Consider the following 16,987-nt stretch of genomic DNA (forward strand, 5'->3'; position numbering starts at 1 on the left):
CCTATTATCCCAGCACTTTGGGAAGCCAAGGTGAGCCCAAGAGTTCAAGACCAGCCTGGGTAATATGGTGAAACCCCCTTTCTACAAAACATACAAAAATTAACCAGGCATGGTGGTGCACGCCTGTGTCTCAGCTACTTAGAAGGCTGAGGTGGGAGAATCCCTTGAGCCCGGGAGGTCGAGGCTGCAGTGAGGTGTAATCCTGCCACTGCTCTCCAGCCTGGGTGAGTGAGTGAGACCCTGTCTCAAAAACATAAAAATAATAATGAAATAGGGGAATGTGGATGTGAGGTATATGGGAACTCTCTGTACTGTCTTCTCAACTTTTCCAAAACTCTGTTCTAAAATAAATATGTTTTTTAAAAATTAGCCAAATGCTTTTCTTCTAAAACCTTTTTATTAAAACTAATTGCTGCTCTCTTTAAAAACAAAAACAGAGCCCTGTAAGTCTCCAATTTCTGAGTTGAGTGACCTTTCACAGAGTCACCCAGCTCCCCTAGTCCTTTCACTGACTCCTCTCTGTTGCAGAGGTGAGGAGATTTGTTTAGGGAAGTGGGACTACAACTCCCAGAGTGCACCTGTGCGGTTGTCAGGAGCAACCAAGGAAGCAAACTAACAGCCTTGCTAGAGTCTGAGGACTATCCAGGGCCTCACTGCCAGCCAGCCAGCCATGGGCCAGGATTATTACTCTGTGCTCCAGATCACTCGCAATTCAGAGGATGCCCAGATCAAGCAGGCGTAAGTTGGGGTGGGAGCCAGTCCTTAGGGGGTGTGCTGGGGCAGGCCCTGCCCTCTTCTCTTCCAAAACAAGCTTTCCTGCACAGCTTAGGGCAGACAAGGTAAACCTTGTTCCTTCTTTCACTTCTTGCATACCTGTATCCTGGCTTTGGTCTGGGTCAGGGCCCAGGTTGGAAATTTGAACTCTTTAGTTCCTCAATCTGCTCCCAACCCATCTCCCTTTATGCTCCATGCCCTGTCTCCTCTCCTGGGTGCCTTGCTTTTCCCAGCAATGAAATGGAGACAAAGGAGCCATTTGAACTTTATCTTGAATATTATGGAGAACCAGAGGCTTATGAACAAGGGAGTGGCCGGGCCAGATGGATGTTATAAATTCGATTCTGGCTATGATGGAGGTTTTCAACATTGACTAAACTGCATTCCTGAATACTTCCATCAAGTCTTAAGGATGCTCTGGTTCATTCCTAAGAAAGCCTACGACAGGAGTCAGTACATTTTTCTGAAAACATGTTTTTGTTTTTGTTTTTTTTGAGACGGAATTTTGGTCTTGTTGCCCAGGCTGGAATGCAGTGGTGTGATCTCAGCTCACCACAACCTCTGCCTCCTGGGTTCAAGCGATTCTTCTGCCTCAGCCTCCCAAATAGCTGGGATTACAGGCACGCACCACTACGCCCAGCTAATTTTGTATTTTTAGTAGAGACGGGATTTCTCCTTTTTGGTCAGACTGGTCTCAAACTCCTGACCTCTGGTGATCCGCCCGCCTTGGCCTCCCCAAGTGCTGGGATTATAGGTGTGAGTCACCGCACCCGGCCAAAAACATGTTTTTTTTAAACAAATATTTATTAAGCGTCTACCACAGGGTCGAGAGGGTACTTCACCTCCTGCTGCAGTGGTGGCAGCTGGAGATAAATGTCTGAATCTGACAGTGACACTTCCTTACCTCATGCAGCTCGATTTTGTTGCTGAATAGATGTTGAATAAGTCACCACAACTGTGATGAGTGTTACAAAAGAGGAAGTACCGGGGGCTATGGAAGTTATCTTGGAAGGAGAGAGACCCCTTAGAAGGCTGTTCGGGGTAATCAAGGCAAAAGATGAGGCCAGAGAAAGGGGAGGGAATGGACTTGGCAATTAAGTAGATCACTGGAGGGTAAAGAAAAGAGGAGTCCAGGATAACTCAAGTTGGGCAGTGACAATAGGTGCATGTTTTGAGTGTGTAGGTGCAGTTCTGAGAACTGTCTCTCACTCTTTAATCCTCACAACAGTCCTGAGAATTAAGTACCATTATTATCCCACGGCCATGCACTAGTAAATGGTGGAGCCAGTGTTCAGACATCAGGCCTCCCAGAGTTGCCAGTCATGGGCCTACTCCTGGGCCAGGTCCTTTTGGGGATCAGTGGTGTAAGTGGAGAGTCTGCAGTGTTGTTGGAGAAAAAAGACACAAACTCATGAAAAGATTTGAGAACGACTCAGGACAGTGTATGATGTCACCCACTCCTTGGAGCATCTCATTGACCAGAAGGACCCATCCAGGGAAAGGTAATCAGGAGGAAGGGCAGTGGGAGTGCAGAAAGAGAAGCACAACTTAAGCACTGGAAAGGGCTGGATCAGAATCCAGATTCACTTACCTGCTAGCTGTGTGACCTGGGCAAATTACTTAACCTCTCTGAGCTGAAGTTTTCCCATGTCTAAAAATCATCCTCATAATGAAGGTTGCTGTGAGACTGAAATAGGATTAGATAATATAATGCATGTGTCCAGCAATCATTTGCATGTGAAACCATGTCATATAAAGAGCGATTAAGGCCTGGCGTGGTGGCTCATGCCTATAATCTGAGCACTTTAGGAGGCCAAAGCAGGAGGATCCCTTGAGCCCAGGAGTTTGAGAGGGCAGCCTGGGCATCATAGGGAGACCCTGTCTTTACAGAACATTTAAAAATTAGCTGGGCATGGTGGCACACACCTGTGTCCCAGCTACTTGGGAGGCTCAGGTGGGAGGATCGCTTGAGCCCAGAAAGTAGAGGCTGCATTGAGCTATAATTGCACCACTGCACTCCAGTCTGGGCAACAGAGCAAGACCTGTCTCAAAAATATAAAAATGGCTGGACGCAGTGGCTAACACCTGTAATCCTAGCGCTTTGGGAGGCTGAGGCAGATGGATCACTTGAGGTCAGGAGTTTGCCAGCCTGGCCAACGTGGTGAAACCGCTTCTCTACTAAAACTACAAGAAATTAGCCAGGTATGGTGGTGCACACCTGTAATCCCAGCTACTCGGGAGGCTGAGAAAGGAGAATTACTTGAACCCAGGAGGCAGAGGTTGCAGTGAGCCGAGATCATGCCATTGCACTCCAGCCTGGGTGACAGAGCAAGACTTCGTCTCAAAATAAATAAATAAATAAAAATAAGGCCGGGCGTAGTGGCTCATGCCTGTAATCCAAGCACTTTGGGAGGACGAGGCAGGAGGATCTCCTGAGATCAGAAGTTCGAGACCAGCCTGGCCAACAAGGTAAAACCCCATCTCTACTAAAAAAAAAATTAGCCGGGTGTGGTGGCAGGCGCCTGTAATCCCAGCTACTCAGGAGACTGAGGCAGGAGAATTGCTTGAACCTGGAAGGTGGAGGTTGCAGTGAGCCGAGATTGAGCCATTACACTCTAGCCTGGGCAACAAGAGCAAAACTGTTTCAAAAATGACTAACTAAATAAAAATAAATAGAGTGATTAAAAGAACTGTGCATGTTTCAAAAAGCAGTCCTTAACCCTTCTCCCCTGTAATAACTCTAAGTCACATGTATGACATGCTTGCTCATGGGACAACCTAGATATTGATTAAAAAAAAAGAAGAGCTAAACTTATATAAGGAAGAAAAGCACCATGATGGTTTATAATTGTCCAGGATTCATAACTGCAGCGTTCAAGTTGTGATTTCACCCCTTTCTCTGCCACTCAGGAAAGCAGGTGAATGAGAGTGATGTTACTGCAGGGATAATTTTGAAACCACTCAAATTTATATGAAAAACTAAACCTTTCTCAAACCCTGTTACTTTTTTTTTTTTTTTTTTTTTGAAATGGAGTCTCTCCGTCACCCAGGCTGGAGTGCAGTGGCACAATCTGGACTCACTGCAATCACAGCCTTCTAGGTTCAAGTGATTCTTCTGCCTCAGCCTCCCGAGTAGCTGGGACTATAGGTGTGCGCCACCATACCCGGCTAATTTTTGTATTTTTAGTAGAGACGGGGTTTCACCATGTTGGCCAGCCTGTTTTCAAACTCCTGATTTCAAGTGATCTGCCCGCCTCGGCCTCCCAAAGTGCTGGGACTACAGGAGGCTGAGATGGATGGATCACTTGAAGCCAGGAATTTGAGACCAGCCTGGCCAACATGGCAAAAACCGGTCTTTACTAAAAATACAAAAATGAGCCAGGTGTGGTGGTGGGCACCTGTAATTTCAGCTACTTGAACTTGGGAGGCGGACATTGCAGTGAGCCCAGATTGCACCACTGAACTCCAGCCTAGGTGACAGAGTGAGATTCTATCTCTAAATAAATAAATAAAAATAACCAACTGTGACCTTTATAATTGAGAAAGGCTGGTTTGGAAGGCTGTGACAATGTCTTCAAGTCTCTGAAAGTAGATATTCTCTCTGTAAGGTCCCCAGGGCACAGCCACATCCCTTATGGATGGAGGGACAGTTGCAGGACAGCAGATCCAGCTTCCTGTTGCAGTAAGAGGAGGCATTGCCTAAAAGTCAGAGCCATTCCACAGTGAGATGGGCTGCCCTGTAGGATGCTGAGCGTGTATCATTTATTTACTCACTCCTGCTCAGTGCCCAGCACCGGGGCTAGAACTGGATGCAGCAACTCCAGAACCTATTAGATGAGTCAACGACACCTGGAACACAGCGCTGCTAAGGACGAGGATCAAAGGTGCTGGGGACTTGGGAAGGGGAGTCTAACCTAGAAAGGAGGGTAGCTGTCAGGGAAGGTGCCCTGGAGGATTTGGTAACCTGAGCCAAAAGTTGAAGGATGAATTAAAAATTGCCCAGAGAAGCTGGGAGGGGCTGTAGAGGGGTGAGTCATGCAGGAGAGGTCAAGGAAGCAGTAACGGAGAACAGTGAGTGAGGCCAGAGGAAGAGGCAGGAGCTTGGATCTTAGAGTGAGACATCTGAGTTTTATGCTGGAGACAATGGGGAAACCAGTGAAGGGTTATGCCAGGAGAGGGACCTGGTCAGAAAATGTTTTAGAAGGCTGGCATGGTGGGTCATGCCTGTAATCTTAGCACTTTGGGAGGCTGAGGTGGGCGAATCACCTGAGGTCAGGATTCAAGACCAGCCTAGCCAACAGGGCGAAATCTTGCCTCTACTAAAACTACAAAAATTAGCCAGGCGTGGTGGCTCATGCTGGTAATCCCAGCTAATCGGGAGGCTGAGGCAGGAGAATGACGTGAACCCAGGAGGAGCTTGCAGTGAGCCGAGATCATGCCACTGCACTCCAGCCTGGGCGACAGAGCGAGACTCCATCTCAAAAAAGAAAAAAAAAAAAAAAGTATTTTAGAAGCATCAGCATTAACAAGAGCAGAGAGAGTGAGAGCAAGAGTGAGAGATATCGCAATTGGCAGCACACAATGCAGTGGAGAAGGGGCCACTGGGTACAGGAAGACATGGTTCTGCAATACTTGTCGGGATAAAGAGACAGGAACAGAACATTTATTATTTATTTTGAGACACAGTCTTGCTCTGTCACAGGCTGAAGTGCGGTGGTGTAATCTTGGCTCACGGCAGCCTTGTCTTCCTGGGTTCAAGCAATTCTCCCACATCAGCCTCCCGAGTAGCTGGGACTACAGGTGAATGCCACCATGCCCGTCTAGTTTTTGCATTTTTTTTTTTTTTTTTTTTTTTTTGTAGAGTCAGAGTTTTGCCATGTTGCCCAGGCTGGTGTTGAACTCCTGAGCTCGAGTCATCCTCCCACCTCGGCCTCCCAAAGTGTTGGGATTACAGGCATGAGCCACTGTACTCAGCCCAGAACATTAGTTAGAAGGAAAACCCCATGTGACTTGGTGACTGATGGGATAAGGAGAGGAGATGAAGGAGAGCTTGGAGTCAAAGTGCTCACATTTCTGGCTGCAGTGCCTGGGGAAAAATTATGCAGTGAAAATGTATGTGTTGGCAGAGTGAGGTGGCTCACGCCTATAATCCCAGCACTTTGGGAGGCCGTGGTGGGAGGATCACCTGAGGTCAGGAGTTCGAGACCAGCCTGGCCAACATGGTGAAACCCTGTATCTAATAAAAATACAAAAAATTAGCCGGGTGTGGTGGCGGGTGCCTGTAATCTCAGCTGCTTGGGAGGTTGAGGCAGGAGAATAGCTTGAACCCGGGAGGCGGAGGTTGCAGTGAGCAGGGATTGTGCCACTGCACTCCAGTTTGGGCAACAAGAGAGAAACTCCGTCTCAAAAAAAAAAAAGTGTCTGGACTCGGTAAATTTATGATACCTTGGAGAGGAGATGGCAAGTAGACAGTTGGAGGTAGTCTTTGGCTCAGGGAAGTGGTCTGGTTCAGGATGGAGATTTAGCTGTGAGAGACCGAAGCCTGCCCCTGGGATGAGAAGAGAAACCACGGAACTCTGGGGATGGCGGCAAAGCGAGTGTGGGCACTGGAAAAGCAGGCGGAGGTAAGGTGGGGGGTCATGCCTGGGCTTAGTGACAGGCATCTGTGCTGGACGCCTCCCGTGCAACCCTCCAGACCCACTCCCCACCCTTCCTGCCCTGCTCGGCTTCCTTGCCCTCAGCCTTCCAGATGGAGCCGGCCCAGGGGAGCACTAGGCGGGAGATGGGGAGGGAGAAGGGCGGGGCTGCGGCTTTATTCCCCAGTTCTCCTCCTATGGGGTCTCTTCAGTCAGCTGTGTCGCTTGACAGAAAGTCACAGCTCCGCTGAGGGCCCTGTCCACACACTCCGACAGACCCCTCAGCGTTCCTGGCCTGGGAAAACTGCACTCTGCTGTCCCTGGCAAGTCTCCCTCCGCTCCTCCTGCACCTGGGCGAATGGTCCCTTTATTAAACCCTCCACAAACCACCCAATCCGCGCCATCTTTCCCCCACCCCGGGTCACTTCTGATACATATTCTCAGGCGCTACGATGTCTGCCCCTCAGAAACAGGCCAGCTGGTAGGACTTGTATTAACCCTCCCTCCTCCAGGTACCGCAGACTCGCCCCTTAACCACCCGTTGAAGTCAAATGAGCCGTCTTCAGCAGAGATTTTCAGGCAAATAGCAGAGGACTGGGCAGAAAAGAAGTGGGAAAAAATAAGCACAGAGTGGGTGGGGGCGGCACAGGAACCAGACGCGCGTCGAGCGCCTCATCCATGTCCGCTGCACACCCGATTGTAGCTCATCCTCCCAAGACGCCTGTGTGTCTGCTCCTGTCCTCTAAGAAGCAAACAGGATTATGTGCAGGAAATGTACCTGGAGAGACTGTGAAGGATGAAGGGAAGGGAGCAGGAGCGCGCAGGGAGAGTCCCCAGAACACAGTGCAGCCTGACGCTTGCGAGTGGAGATAGGGAGGGGAGGACTGGGGTGGGAGAGCTCAGCCAGCCTCTGGGGAGCCCTCACGCAAAGCGTGCCCGTTGGAGGAGTCCTGTGTCTTGCAGGAATGGGCCAGCCTTGCTATCTCCACCACACGTAAGCACTGGGGGCAGCTCAGGGGCAGTAGCTTCGGCTCAGATGCCCCGGGGGGCAGCTGCTGGAACTGTCAGTCAGCTGTGCTCCCCGCACCAGCTACTCTTCAAGAGCTGAGCAGTGCACCTCCGCAGCCACCACAGCCCGTGAAACTACCCCGGATTTATAGCCAGCCAGGAGTGGACAGAGTGCCAGCTCTGAACTCTGGTCTGCCCTCAGAAACAGGCCAGCTGATACGGCTTGTATTAACTCTCCCTCCTCCAGGTACCGCAGACTCGCCCTTAAGCACCACCCGTTGAAGTCAAATGAGCCGTCTTCAGCAGAGATTTTCAGGCAAATAGCAGAGGCCTTCGACGTGCTGAGTGACCGTGAGTAGCTGTGGGGCTGAGCAGCCCCCTCGATTAGGATCATTCCTTAAGTCTCCAGACTGTTGGGTTTTCTGAGGGGGCCCAATAGCGAGGAAGCATCCCTCTTCCCTGCCTAGAATCTAGACACACAGAGAAGACAGAATATCGACCTGCCTTTCTCAGTAGAAGCAAGCTGAGGGGGAGGACATAGGGTGTGGAGCCCAGGATTACATTGACTCGCTCACCCTGGCAGGTAGTGTGGGAGTGGGGGCACATTCCCCACGCATCCCTATCCCCTGCGAGGACGGGACCTTCCCTGGGAGGAACAGTCTGAGGGACTTGCAGCTACCAGGAAGAAGGCTGAAGCTGGGCAGGCGCACCCACCTGTCCCTCCCAGAGGTCCTTCCCAGTGGCTGAGTGTCCGTTTCCCCAGGGCCAGCAAGAGTAGGAACAGGCACAGAAAGGCCAGGAGTAATTAGAAAATCTCTCTCTGATGGAAATCAGCAGAGTGAAGAAAGTGTGATCCCCGCCCCAGCACCCAGGGCCATCCTGCGGGGCTTTCCCTGGGGCTTGTCCTGGAGACTAATCCTGGTTCCTGTAGAAGTACAGCTAGAAGATCACTAAGGTTTCTACAGCCCTGAGTTTTCAGGACTTCAGGGTCCTTAGACTCTAGGATTTCAAAGTTTTAAAATTTGGAGGCTGTAGAATTCTTAGCTTCTAAAATGTCAAGGTTCTACAATTCTGTTTACCCCAGATAAGACAGTGGCCATGATGACTGAGTTAGGCCAAATCCCAGGGCCATGGCCTGAGCCTCAGTCTCTCAGTTATTCCCCCAATCTCTCACCCTGCCCCCAGCAAACCCAAGGCTTTCCCGTCTCTCTTCTGGGCTACAGAAGCCATACCTAGGTCCTCCCAGAATGAAATGGAACCCCTGACTCCTAGGGTCTCATTCCAAAGACTGCCAGACAGCAGGCACTTTGGGATCAGGCTGCTTCTGCCCCTTCCCTTTCTCCATATCCGCCTGCTTCCCAGCCCCTCCACCTATCTCAGCCCCCAAAGTTGGACACCTCCTCAAGGTGATGTCCATCCACAGCCGTGAAGAGAGGCATCTACGACAAGTTTGGAGAGGAGGGCCTGAAGGGTGGGATTCCTTTGGAGTTTGGATCTCAGACCCCATGGACAACTGGTTACGTCTTCCACGGCAAACCCGAAAAGGTGTTCCACGAGTTCTTCGGTGGAAACAACCCCTTCAGTGGTAAGAGGTCTTCAGAGGTCTTCCTCCCCACCTTGCCTTACAGAGAAACGACACAGCTATAAATGATGCTTTTCGTTAAGTAGTTTTGTTTTTATTTTTACTTTATTTATTTATTTATTTATTTGGAGATGGAGACTTGCTCTGTCACCCAGGCTGGAGTGCAGTGGTGTGATCTTGGCTCGCTGCAACCTCTGCCTCCTGAGTTCAAATAATTCTCCTGCCTCAGCCTCCTGAGTAGCTGGGACTACAGGCGCACGCTGCCACACCCGGTTAATTTTTAAAAATTTTTAGTAGAGATGGGGTTTCACCATGTTGCCCAGGCTGCTTTCGAACTCCTGAGCTCAGGCAATCTGCCCACCTTGGCCTCCCAAAGTGCTAGGATTACTTTAATAAATATATATAACACATTGCAAAAGAAAAAGTAAAACAGAATTCATTGAAAAAGAAATACATTCCAGCCATCCATTTTCTTTCTTTCTTTTTTTTGAGATGGAGTCCTGTTCTGTCACCCAGGCTGGAGTGCAGTAGCATGACTTCAGCTCACTGCAACCTCTGCCTCCCAGGTTCAAGCAGTTCTCCTTGCCTCAGCCTCCTGAGTAGCTGGGATTACAGGCACTCACCACCATACTCAGCTAGTAATTTTGTATTTTTTAGTAGATGAAGGGGTGGCCCACCCCTCCACACCTGTGGGCATTTCTCGTTAGGTGGAAAGAGAGACTTGAGAAAAGAAATGAGACACAGGGACAAAGTATAGAGAAAGAAAAAGTGGGCCCAGGGGACCTGCGCTCAGCATACAGAGGACCCACGCCGGCACCGGTCTCTGAGTTCCCTTAGTATTTATTGATAATTATCTTTACCATCTTAAAGATAAGGGAGTGGCAGGACAATAGGATCATTGTAGAGAGAAAATTAGCAGTAAGACATATGGATAAAGATCTCTGTGACATGAATAAGTTCAAAGGAAAATGCTGTGCCTTGATATGCATATGCAAACATCTTCCATAAGCCTTTTAGCAGCATTGTTTCAGCAAGTCCCACCTTTTGCCCTAAGGCGATTTTCTCCTTTCTCAGTAAACAAAGCATACAAGGCTGGGCGCGGTGGCTCAAGCCTGTAATCCCAGCACTTTGGGAGGCCGAGACGGGCGGATCACGAGGTCAGGAGATCGAGACCATCCTGGCTAACGTGATGAAACCCCGTCTCTACTAAAAAAAATACAAAAAACTAGCCAGGCAAGGTGGTGGACGCCTGTAGTCCCAGCTACTCAGGAGGCTGAGGCAGGAGAATGGCGCAAACCCGGGAGGTGGAGCTTGCAGTGAGCTGAGATCCGGCCACTGCCCTCCAGCCTGGGTGACAGAGCGAGACTCCGTCTCAAAAAAAAAAAACAACAAAAAAAGAACAAAACAAAGCATACAATTGGGTCTCACACCGAGATGTTCCATTGCCCAGGGACAGGCAGGAGACAGATGCTTTTCTCTATCTTAACTGCCAACATCCGCCAAAAGGCCTTCTTTCCTTTTGTACTAGTCCTCCTCAGCAGGTCCTTCTCTTCCCCACGAGTCCCTATTTCAGACTATCACATGGGGAGAAACCTTTGACAATACCTAGCTTTCCTAGGCAAAGGTCCCTTTGGCCGTGTACGTGTCCCTGGGTACTTGAGATTAAGAGAATGGTGATGACCTTTAACCAGCAAGCTGCCTTCAGGCACTTGTTTAACAAAGACACATCCTGCACAGCCCAAAATCCATTAAACCTTGAGTCACCACAGCACATGTCTCTTGCAAGGACAAGGTTGGGGGTAGGGTCACAGATTAACAGCATCCAATACAGAACAAAAGTCTACTTCTTTCTATATAGACACAGTAACGGGTTGATCTCTCTTTCTTTTCCCCACAAGTAGACATGTGGTTTCACCATATCTGCCAGGCTGGTCTCAAACTCCTGACCTCAGCTGATCCACCCACCTCCATACATACATACACAATCATTGAAAGGCCTGGGTGGGAAGGCTCTAAGCTGGCCCTTTAGGAAATCTTCCAAGAACACCACCTCTAAACTGGTCCACAAGGAAAGCTGCTGTCTCTGCCACAGTCATGAAGAAGGAATCAGGAAATGTCACCATTGCATTCCAGAACACACCATAAATGTAGCTGCAACTGCTGCCTCACTTGCTTCTGACAGGCATGAAACTCGTAGGTGGACACACAAAGGCCGCTGCAGTATTTCCACGACAGTGCTCACCAGCTCCAGACAGAGCCATGGAGAGATGCCTGCCGCCTTCTTCCTGCCTCCCAAGTAGCTCAGGGTTTACCTGATGAACAGAATTAAAAGCCAGAACATTAGCTGCTAGAGAGTCTGGGGGTTGTTCCTTTTGGTGTTATGCCCAGACCGTTTATTCCCCGAAGAAGACCACCAGAGTCCAGAGTCGAAGCTAAGCAGCAAGGATCTTTATTACAGGTTCGAACCTGGAACTCTCCCTCGCTCGCGAAACGAGACGGGCAGGAGAGCTCCCCCACTGAGCTCCGAGCAGTGTTATATAGTCTAAGAAAAGTGGGCATAGAATTATTATTATTATTATTATTATTATTATTTTTTTTTTTTGAGACAGAGTCTCGCTCTGTCGCCCGGGCTGGAGTGCAGTGGCCGGATCTCAGCTCACTGCGAGCTCCGCCTCCCGAGTTCATGCCATTCTCCTGCCTCAGCCTCCCGAGTAGCTGGGACTACAGGCGCCCGCCACCTCACCCGGCTAGTTTTTTGTATTTTGTTAGTAGAGACGGGGTTTCACCGTGTTAGCCAGGATGGTCTCGATCTGCTGACCTCGTGATCCGCCCGTCTCGGCCTCCCAAAGTGCTGGGATTACAGGCTTGAGCCACCGCGCCCGGCCAGAATTATTATACAAATCAGATAGATGATTGGCTAGTGTTTGAACAAGGCGATTTGGCTAACTATGATTGGTTCCCGCCATTTCTGATATTTCGGTTCAACCTTTGAGGCAGGAGAGCAGGTTTATGGCAGCAAGAGTTTATCTTACTTAAACACATCTTGTGACCTTGCCTCAGAACTTACAAAATATCTGGTACGTGCAGAAAAACAGGTACTCATAGAACTTACGAAATCTCTGGTATGTGCAAAACAAAATCTCTGGTACGTGCAGAAAAACAGGTACTCACAGAACTTACGAAATCTCTGGTATGTGCAAAGATTAGAGAGCAGAACAAAGGGTGTAGCGGAGGGGGTGCGGGTACACACCTATCTTTGTGTCCTTTCATTTCCCCCTCACATAAGTAACTGGATGTCCAATCTTGGATTTCCAGAGTTTTATAATGTAGCCTCACTTTCTGGGTGCAGGAGAGGCTGCTGATGGCTATGGAGGACCATTAGTTGGATGGTATCAAACCTTTCTCTGACAAATTGTAAAATTTTATTTACCACACAGGGGCCTATAGTGAATAGAAGTAGTAAAGACATTAGGGGGCCTAAAAGGGGTGCCAGAAGGGAAAACATTGAAGAGCTCCACCAATTGTTAGCGGCTGTAGTGAATTGTTGCTAGATGCCGAATAACAGTAGGGGTATTTCTCTTGGTATGGGTCACGGTACAGGGCCACATCGGGTATTGTGACTGTTGACGAATTAAAACCCGTATAGTTTGTGGGAGGGGAGGATAGGGGAACAGCAGTTAATGGCGGTTTTCCTAGGGTTGCACACATAAAGCAAGAGGACAGGTCGCCTAAACCGGTGAGGTTGGCGAATGCTAGCCCTTCCTGTAGTAGGGTCAGCCAAGAGAAGGGCCGTAAGTCTTGTGATAGCTTGGTTTCTTGCCTGTGGATTTGTGTATGAATTAAGGGTTGAATCTGGACTAAACTTCTCCACAGATATAAGTGGCTACTGGGCCAGGTACTAGTTGATGAATAATATACTCCTCCATGTTGTGGGGTTGTCCACCGAGAGTCCCATGGGTCTCTAATTATCTAAGTGTAAGTGACGGGAGACTCAGTTTGGTAAAAATACCACCCTTGTTGTTCTCTCCAGTATCGGACAGAGTGCATTTTACAGTAGCTATAAGGACAACCTGCACTCTGGTGCCACCAATAATTTTTACAATTATATTCAGTCTGATCATATTCAAAGCAGATCATAGGTATTGCTGGCTGGGCAATTTGGAACTTAGTGAAATTGAGGTAAACTATAGTATTACACCCTGAGGGGGGACAATCTGCACTAGCCAGCAATTTACCCGCCTGGGGAGTTTCCCCGGGGTGAGTTTTGTTCTCATACTTAGAGCCAGAACCTCCAGACATAGGGATTAGACGGCGCAGTAGTGAGGAGAGTCAGATGCATAAGGCATAAAAGCATAGGTAAGCTAGACATGGTTACGGCTATGGGGATGATGGCGCAGGGTTAGCTTTAAGGGATTGTTCTTAGCTTTGTCTACAGTCCATGTAACCGGTGCTCCAGACGGCTCGAGAAGGTCGGATGATGGGTCCACTGGCTTGATGTGTGTATAGTGGATCCACGAAGCGATGCCTTCTACCTTGAGAGCGGTGGGAGTAGTTAGGAGTACTTGCAGTGGTCCTTTCCACCTGGGTTGAAGAGTTTCTTGCCGGTGGCGCTTGACTAGGACCCAGTCTCCTGGCTGGTACGGATGGGGCATCGGCGGAGGTCCTGCTTCGTACAGTTCTCGTAGTCTGGGCCAAATTTCTTGCTGAATTTTCTGTAAGGCTTGTAAGGAGAACAAGAGCTCAGAGACATTTTCAGTTTCAGGTCTGAGTAAGTCATCTTTTAGACTGGGGACCAGGGGTGGGGGTCTGCCATACATGATTTCATATGGTGTGAGGCCCAGTCTGTAAGGGGTATTTCGGGCCTGAAACAGAGCATAGGGGAGAAGTACTACCCAATTAGCGCCAGTCTCCATGGTCAATTTAGTTAAGGTCTCCTTTAGAGTCCGATTCATCCTTTCTACCTGTCCTGAGCTTTGGGGCCTATAAGCACAATGTAATTTCCAATTTGCCCCAAGAATGGAAGCCAAATCCTGACTTACCTTAGCAACGAAGGCTGGTCCATTGTCTGACCCTATTTGGATGGGAAAGCCATACCTGGGGAGGATTTCTTCCAAAATTTTCTTTGCTACAACCTGAGCAGTTTCTCTCTTAGTTGGGAACGCTTCTGTCCACCCTGAAAAAGTGTCTACAAAGACAAGTAAGTACTGATACCCATATTTTCCAGGCTTTATCTCAGTAAAGTCTAGTTCCCAATAGATACCAGGCCTAGTTCCTCTACACCTAATTCCTGCGGCGGTCTGGGTTTGGGGGCAAGCGTTGTTCAGTTGGCAGGCTTTGCAATTTGTTGTGACATCGCTGGCCAGTTCAGCTATGCGCCTGATTCTGAACTTGGCGTGCCTGATTAAGTCTATCATTCGCCGGGCACCCAGGTGAGTTGTCCGGTGGATGTGTTCTAACACCTGCCGTCCTAATTTCTCTGGCAGGATGGTTTGGTCATTTATATCAGTCCACCACCCATTTTTAACCTGTTTTAGGGGAAGCGTGTCCATCCATTTGCGATCCTGTTCGGTATAGTCGGGAAAACATGGCAAATTTCGCGGGCCAGGATAGGGGAGCTGGAGCGCGAGGAGCTGACTGGGAGCTTTTGCTATGCTCCTTGCGGTTTGGTCGGCTAAGAAGTTGCCTGGAGCAATTGGCGTAGTTGGTTTCTGATGCCCAGGGCAATGTACGATAGCCAATTTCTTTGGTTTCCACAAAGCAGTTAATAGAGCTAGGATCTCTTGCTTGTTTTTTATTTCTTTGCCGTCGGCTGTTAATAGTCCCCTCTCTCTGTAGATGGCTCCATGTATGTGCGCAGTAGCGAAAGCATAGCGGCTATCTGTGTATACTGTCAGTTTTTTCTCTGCCCCTAGGGTGAGGGCCTGTGTGAGTGCTATCAGTACGGCTCTCTGGGCCGATGTCCTTGGAGGCAAGGGTTCCGCCCAGATTACCTCAGTCTCTGACGTTACAGCCGCTCCTGCATACCACTGGCCTTGGTGGACGTAGCTGCTGCCATCAGTGAACCAGATGAGTTCTGTGTCGGGGAGCGGACGATCTTGCAGGTCCTCTCGCACCCCATGCACCTGAGCCAGTATCTCAGTGCACTCATGGGACGGGGCGTCCAAGTCTGGATTTGGCAGCAGTGAAGCAGGGTTTAAAGAGGTTGGGGGCAGAAAAGTTATTCTGAGGGGGTTTAACGGCAGTCCTTGATAGTGGGTGAGCCGGGCGTTACTCATCCATCGGTCCGGCGGCTGCCGGAGGACGCCTTCAATGGCATGTGGGGTTATAACGCGCAACTCTTGCCCCATGATAAGTTTATCAGTGTCTCGGACCATTAGGGCGGTCGCCGCGATTATCCGGAGGCAGGGTGGCCAGCCAGCAGCCACTGAATCTAATTTTTTTGACAAATAGGCAACTGGCCTCTGCCAGGGGCCTAGGTACTGTGTTAACACGGCTTTTGCAACACCCTTACTTTCATCCACGTATAAGTGGAAGGGCTTGGAGACATCAGGGAGCCCCAGCGCGGGGGCTGATAACAAGGCAGTTTTGATTTGTTGAAAGGCCAGCTCAGCCTCCTCCGTCCAATTGAAGGGCTGCCGTTCCTTTGTTGCCTGGTATAGGGGCTTGGCTAACTCAGCAAATCCGGGTATCCATAACCTACAGAACCCTGCCGACCCCAGGAATTCTCTCACTTGCTGTGTCGACTGGGGTCTAGGGATGCATAGGACTGTTTCCTTTCGGGCTTTGGTTAGCCAGCGTTGCCCCCCTTTTAATAGGTACCCTAGATAAGTTACCTCCAACTTGCAGATCTGAGCCTTTGTTGCTGAGGCTCGGTAGCCTAGCTCCCCCAGAGTCTTCAAGAGGTCCTCAGTCCCTTGAACACAAGTTTCCGGGGACCTGGCCACTATTAAGAGATCATCAACATATTGCAAAAGAGTTATTTCAGGGTGTTGCCGCTGGTACTCACCCAGATCTTCATGAAGGGCTTCATCGAACAGGGTTGGTGAGTTCTTGAACCCTTGTGGCAGCCTGGTCCATGTTAGCTGACCGTTGATGCCCCTCTCAGTATCCGTCCATTGAAATGCAAAGAGTTGGCCGGGCGCGGTGGCTCAAGCCTGTAATCCCAGCACTTTGGGAGGCCGAGACGGGCGGATCACAAGGTCAGGAGATCGAGACCATCCTGGCTAACACGGTGAAACCCCGTCTCTACTAAAAATACAAAAAACTAGCCGGGCGAGGTGGCGGGCGCCTGTAGTCCCAGCTACTCCGGAGGCTGAGGCAGGAGAATGGCATAAACCCGGGAGGCGGAGCTTGCAGTGAGCTGAGATCCGGCCACTGCAGTCCAGCCCGGGCTACAGAGCAAGACTCCGTCTCAAAAAAAAAAAAAAAAAAAGAAATGCAAAGAGTTCTTGACTTTTGGGAGCCAGAGGAAGGCTGAAGAAAGCATCTTTTAGATCAAGAATGGTATACCACTGTTTTTCGGGATGTAAGGCACTCAGAAGGGTGTATGGATTGGGCACAGTGGGATGTATGTCTATGACCCTTTTATTAACTTCTCTTAAATCCTGTACTGGCCTGTAGTCCATACTGTTGGGTTTACGGACAGGTAACAGTGGAGTATTCCAGGATGAGTGGCAAGCCCGTAGGACTCCCTGGTCTAGGAGTCGGGGGATATGGGGCGCAATTCCTTCTCTTGCCTCCAGGGGCATAGGATATTGCCGAACCCGAACCGGGTCCGTCCCTGGCTTAACTTCCACAAATATGGCAGGTCGATGTTTAGCTAGTCCCAAGCCCCCAGTTTCTGCCCACGCTTCAGGGAAACGCTGGAGCCAAGAGTCAATTTCCTGATTGGGGGGCTTCTGCTCTTGATGGAGTCTGTACTCATCCTTTAAGGTGACAGTCAGGATAGATATTGGCCTATTTTGGGAATCAGTTATCTTGGGCCCTT

General features: G+C 49.5%; 2 protein-coding genes across 6 annotated transcripts in view; one reads left to right on the forward strand and one right to left on the reverse strand.

Annotated features, from left to right (window-relative positions):
* Nucleotides 1–444: 444 nt before the first annotated feature.
* Nucleotides 445–16,987, forward strand: part of DNAJB13 (DnaJ heat shock protein family (Hsp40) member B13) — a 28,018-nt gene continuing 11,475 nt past the window's right edge. Inside the window, exons 1-3 of one of the 5 annotated variants that reach the window (XM_008020121.3) lie at nucleotides 445–738; nucleotides 7,666–7,769; nucleotides 8,842–9,003. In XM_008020121.3, the coding sequence (XP_008018312.2) occupies nucleotides 671–738; nucleotides 7,666–7,769; nucleotides 8,842–9,003 (334 nt within the window). In that variant the 5' untranslated portion in view covers nucleotides 445–670. Of the gene's footprint in view, nucleotides 739–4,521; nucleotides 4,659–4,726; nucleotides 6,399–7,312; nucleotides 7,405–7,665; nucleotides 7,770–8,841; nucleotides 9,004–16,987 lie in introns of those variants that run through there. The other 4 variants (XM_008020122.3, XR_005242787.2, XM_008020120.3 and 1 more) reach the window with 4 other exon arrangements.
* LOC140712425 (uncharacterized) lies at nucleotides 13,505–16,115 on the reverse strand. The gene is made up of 2 exons (XM_073019336.1): nucleotides 14,040–16,115; nucleotides 13,505–13,720 (listed from the first exon to the last, which is right to left on the reverse strand). Exons 1-2 carry the CDS (start codon nucleotides 15,372–15,374, stop codon nucleotides 13,616–13,618), a joined length of 1,440 nt encoding a protein of 479 aa, XP_072875437.1. The 5' UTR covers nucleotides 15,375–16,115; the 3' UTR covers nucleotides 13,505–13,615.

This window comes from Chlorocebus sabaeus, chromosome 1 (genome assembly GCF_047675955.1).
Source record: "Chlorocebus sabaeus isolate Y175 chromosome 1, mChlSab1.0.hap1, whole genome shotgun sequence".
Classification (NCBI taxonomy): domain Eukaryota; kingdom Metazoa; phylum Chordata; class Mammalia; order Primates; family Cercopithecidae; genus Chlorocebus; species Chlorocebus sabaeus.

Bases quoted from the DNA above. Each gene is read 5' to 3' on its own strand.
- LOC140712425 (XM_073019336.1), bottom strand. From the start codon at position 15,374: ATGGTCCGAGACACTGATAAACTTATCATGGGGCAAGAGTTGCGCGTT. The intron at 13,721-14,039 runs GTAAGTCAGGAT...TCTCCTTACAAG, and splicing joins GACCAGCCTTCGTTGCTAAG to CCTTACAGAAAATTCAGCAA.